General features: G+C 34.3%; 1 protein-coding gene across 4 annotated transcripts in view; it reads left to right on the plus strand.

The window, feature by feature from the left end:
- Positions 1 to 261: 261 nt before the first annotated feature.
- LOC140668095 (rho guanine nucleotide exchange factor 10) overlaps positions 262 to 5,000 on the plus strand; it is an 18,835-nt gene continuing 14,096 nt past the window's right edge. Inside the window, exons 1-5 of one of the 4 annotated variants that reach the window (XM_072896692.1) lie at positions 262 to 314; positions 2,622 to 2,803; positions 3,103 to 3,398; positions 4,073 to 4,357; positions 4,520 to 4,683. In XM_072896692.1, the coding sequence (XP_072752793.1) occupies positions 2,696 to 2,803; positions 3,103 to 3,398; positions 4,073 to 4,357; positions 4,520 to 4,683 (853 nt within the window). In that variant the 5' untranslated portion in view covers positions 262 to 314; positions 2,622 to 2,695. Of the gene's footprint in view, positions 315 to 352; positions 909 to 2,621; positions 2,804 to 3,102; positions 3,399 to 4,072; positions 4,358 to 4,519; positions 4,684 to 5,000 lie in introns of those variants that run through there. The other 3 variants (XM_072896687.1, XM_072896691.1, XM_072896690.1) reach the window with 3 other exon arrangements.

Below are 5,000 nucleotides of genomic sequence, written 5' to 3' on the forward strand. Positions count from 1 at the left end.
CTGAACGTTTTTAATTAATATTTTAATAATTATTGCGAAAATCGCAAAATGGTAGAGGATTTTTATGTTTAGTTTTGACCTGCTCTATCTGCCCTAAAGAGGTGGGGCGGTAATTACCGGACACCCTGTATATGATTTCTAGTACAAGTAATATGTATCGTATCGCACTTATCGATCAAAGATTAAACAGCGCGCTAATTATCGACCGAGCGAATATAGCGAAACTTGAGATCTGAAAATATATATATACACATTACATTGTACATTTTCTATTCACAATGGATCTCGCAATCAGCCGAGATAAATACGTGCGTGTAAGCATTTGTGCCATAAAATTTGAATAGTGAGATATACCTAACGTGCATAACCGCCCCGCGTGTGAGGTGTGAATCATGAGAATCGTATATTCGTATACGATCTAGTAGTCTCTGGTCTCTGGTCTGGAGACGACGCTTCGTGTAATCTCCTCCTCTTTTTTTTTCCTTTTCTTTTTCTTTTTCTTCTTTTCCTTTCTACAATCTTTCGTCCCTTCTCTTCTTCTCTCTCTCTCCCCCCCCCCCCCCCACTTCCTTCTCTCTTTCATGCGGCTTTTCTTGGCCGAGACCGGTCGACTGGCTTCTCAAGGGGGCGTGCTTGCTCGCGTACAACAAGTGTGAACGCGAACGTGAACGCGAAACTGTCTAAGCACGAGGCGCAAAAGAATTTGTTCTTGCGTGTGGTTCGTTTGGTATTCGTGTGTGGTCCAAATGCTCACTCCGTGGCATTTGCCACCCGATCGTTAAGCAAATCGGTCTATCTGTTCCATGGTTTAAGTTTAAAGGATATAAGAAGAGCCCTGACCGAAGAATATTCAGACGCGTGAGATTGGAGAATTTCTGTCGCGTTGGTCGGTTCGTCTTGCTTATCAAGTATATATATATATATATATATATATTGTTTAATTACGATCGGATGTGAATATTTTTATGATTTAACATCATATTTTCCAATATATTTCATTCTTAATTTTTTTTTTTTTTTTTTTTTTTTTTTTTTTTTTTTAAGACAGACCAATACTCTTTTACTGAAAATTCAAGTATCTTTTAGAAAAGATTAACTTTTCTTTATTGTTTACGAATACGAAGAATGTGTGTGCGAGTGCGTGTGCGTATATGCATGCCTGCGTACGTGCTTCACATATTATTAGTATACTTGATATCAATAATAATTTCATTCGTTTCTCTCTCTCTCTCTTTCCCCCCTTCCCCCTCCCCCCTTTATATATATATATATATATATATATATATATATATATATATATCTTTCTATAATTGATTGTTGTTAATAAATGTGCAAAAAGTTTGACAATACTCAATTTTACAGAAATGTCTAAATAAAAATTTATCAACAGGTTTTGCGTCAATCGATGTAAATGTCTCTTGACTTTGGTTATTGTATATTTCATAATAATAAAAATAGAATGATATTTCGAAACATTCGTAGCGCAGTCTTGACCGCAGCCTATAATACATGTTTTTGTTAAAAAAAAGTTGATAATATTACTAGCTGTTAGACGCACACGCACTGTACACGTTCGTGAAGAATCTCATCTCTCTGTCTCTTCCCTACCCTCCTCTTTCTTCTTTTCCCTCTCTTTCTCTCATTGATTTGAAGTCTGCTAAATGATCAATTACTTACAATCAGTTTCGTGTTTTTTGCAACATTATAGTTGCTCAAATAGTAAAAGATTAGCTTGTAATAAAGAGTTGAACATTTTCTCTTTGATTTTCACAATTATAGATGATAGAAATGTGGAATTTAGACTTCTTGATGCTCATTGTTTCGTTTTCTTTACGTTCAATTAAATCTCACTAGCTCTGAGCTTGTACATTTATTATTTGATTTATTACAATTTGCATTCGTAATTTTTTATCAAAAATATTACGAAACAGAAAATATTACACAAAAGTATATATATATATATATATATATATATATGTGTGTGTGTGTGTGTGTGTGTATATTTATTTATGAATGTAGGCACGTGCGTGTATATACATATGACAATACATGACAAATAAAGTAATTTAATCAACGACTTTAATATCGATTGGTATCTTTGGCAATATATTTTATACAACCATATTTATACATACATATACAAATTGTGTGGGTAAAAATTTAATATAGAGTAAATAACACGAGGATAACATAATAGTGTAATGATGCGTTGCTATAAAATTTAGTAAATTGTTTTCTTTTATTTGCAATAATTTACGCACGATTAATAAAAAATTGGATAAAGCGTAAATGTTTCGAACGCGCCTGCTACATCTGCATCCCTATGAACCCGAGATTCATATCGCGCATATCTATACCATTTATACCGTACGTACGCGTGTGTAGATTAGATTTTTCGATTACACATTACAAGAGTGATAAATATATAATACACTTTCGTCTTTGCTTAAAATTGTTGCATTTCAGTGTGCGTTAAATATTATAACATGGCATAGTCTTTGAAAAACGGGACAACCAAGAATAACGCCTCTATTGTTTTCTAGAGTACTTGAAGTGCGAAATCTCTCGAGTTACTTCACCTATATCCTATGTGAATAATGTGTTTATTTTTCTTGTAATAGAAAAGGTCGATGGAACAGTTATAAAAGAAACAAGCGCAAGGTTTAGTTAATCAAAGTTCTTCGAACGATGTGCCATGGCTTCGTCTTTAGGGGGGTCAGGAATGATGTCGGGCGTTTCGTCGTCGCGAATAGTCAACCTGGAATTTCCCCCACCTCCGCCTTACCCACCACCACATAGTCAGGTAAACTTTGAACACAGAGATACAAATATAGATACAAATTAATTATTAATTTCAAAGATAATGCATATGTTCGTATATGTACGATAGTTGTGTACGGAACATGATTGGACAAAGTACAAACTCCAAGATACAAACATATTTAATTAAAATACAAGTCGACAAACATTTAGCTTTTTATCAATTTACATATATTTTTAATCATTATACTACTCTGCTATTAGCTCTGGTGTTAAAAAATTATCTTTATATCGCGCAGCGTTTATTTTCTTTTTTTCTTTTTTTCTTTTTTTTTTCCACAGATATCGCGCAACTCTTTAATGGAACCGGTATCACCAGTGTCACCCATCGCAAGTTCTCATCAACATCCGCTTCTGGATTATTCGTATGCATACTACCAGTCTGATTCGAGTCACTTCCATGTCGGATATCCGACACAAGCGCTCTCACAACAACAGCAACAAGAGCAACGACAAGTGTTGCAACTGCAACCGCAACAACAGTTGCAGCCAACGAGGTCCGATCCTTTAAAGAGACACACTTATACAACTTGCTATGGCACGGAAGAAAATATTTACGAAGAGATATCAGAAATCAGGTAAATGTTTTTTTTTATTTACATGACTAAAACATCTTATCCGTGCCTTAAACGAATTATTAGCTTTATAAGAATTACTTTAACAGATTTCAGTGCGATATATGTGATTATATTCATCATCAGAAATGAGAATCAATAAAACGAAATATAAATGATACATTTCTTTTAGAGATTTATCGGTTCTGAAAACATATGCTTATTCATAAGTTTATAAATAATGATAAAATAAATTTCATATATGCATGCAAACACGACGCAAAAAATTTACTCCCCACGGTTCAATGTATCTCGTAACGGATGCCGGAGATAGCGATTAACTTACAACAGAACAATAAGAAAACAAATTGTAGATTATGTCTTTATCCTGTCTTCGACTGCTGCGTAAGTAGTTGAAACGAGATAAACTACACGCGTTTAAATTGAGAATAATCGTTAAATGTCGAACTATATATAATTTCATATACATTATACAAGTTGTATATAAAGCAGAATATTTAGCTTCAAATATAATTGTTAATATAATAGATAATACATTATTCATTACTCTGTGTGACTCTCTCTCTCTCTCTCTCGGATGAAATTATATTAGTATAATTAAATGTAATTGCACTGAGAATTAAATTAAGCTTCACACTAAAGTCATATTCTGTTAAACACTGAGAAATTTTTTTCAGCAAGCAATGTCATCGCGCTTTGCACGGATCGCGAAGGTCACTTGTGGCAGACGAGGTACGTCGCGTACAATCGCGGCATCGTCGTGTGCTCGGGGAACTTAACCTAAGCGTAGAAGCAATGTTAATGCCAACCGCGATTGAGAATAACGAGGAAGAAGTAACGCAGGAAGCTCAGGAAACTTGCACCGAAGAATTACTGCCTTTGACCAGTTTTGCCGATGATGTGCTCTCGCGCGGATATGACATGGACAGTGGTTTCAGTGGAAGTTCTAGCGCGAGCTACAGGTATGTTGGAAAATTATGTTATTATTTTCTCATTTTATTTACTTTAATATCATTTGCTAGATTACTCGATAGATTATAATGTTTTCAATTTTGCAAGCAACCTTATCTTAATTTTGTTGCGTTTCTATACAGTTTATTGAACAGTTCAATTATTACTTGTAGATCCGGCTTGGGATCTTTAAGAAGAGGATTGGGGAAAACGAGTGGCTCGGAACTAACCGGTATTCCACGTAAAACAAAAGCTGCCATGATTTGGAAAAAAGGCTGGAAAGGTTGGAAAAAACTCCATTCCTTGGGAAACAATAGCAGCAACAGCAAAGACATTGGCAAGTCTAATCTAAGATTGTTGATTTTCTTCACCATAGACTACATGTATATATATATATATATATATATGTCGCGTTTCGTCATTTCGTAGATGTGTAATCATCGTGCCCGGCAATCATTTTTCAGATTAGGCACAGCTCTGGTTACTTGAATAAGAGCGTATCGATTTTCAATTCACAAATTCTTGATGCATAGTCTGTCGCGCATCAAGAATATACAGACTACGTATTTCCGTGGAAATATATATTTTTCAGAAATAAATTAAAAAACAGTTTTTTCTTTTTTCTTTTTTTTTTTCTTTTTACATAATTTATAC

This window comes from Anoplolepis gracilipes, chromosome 7 (assembly GCF_047496725.1).
Source record: "Anoplolepis gracilipes chromosome 7, ASM4749672v1, whole genome shotgun sequence".
Classification (NCBI taxonomy): domain Eukaryota; kingdom Metazoa; phylum Arthropoda; class Insecta; order Hymenoptera; family Formicidae; genus Anoplolepis; species Anoplolepis gracilipes.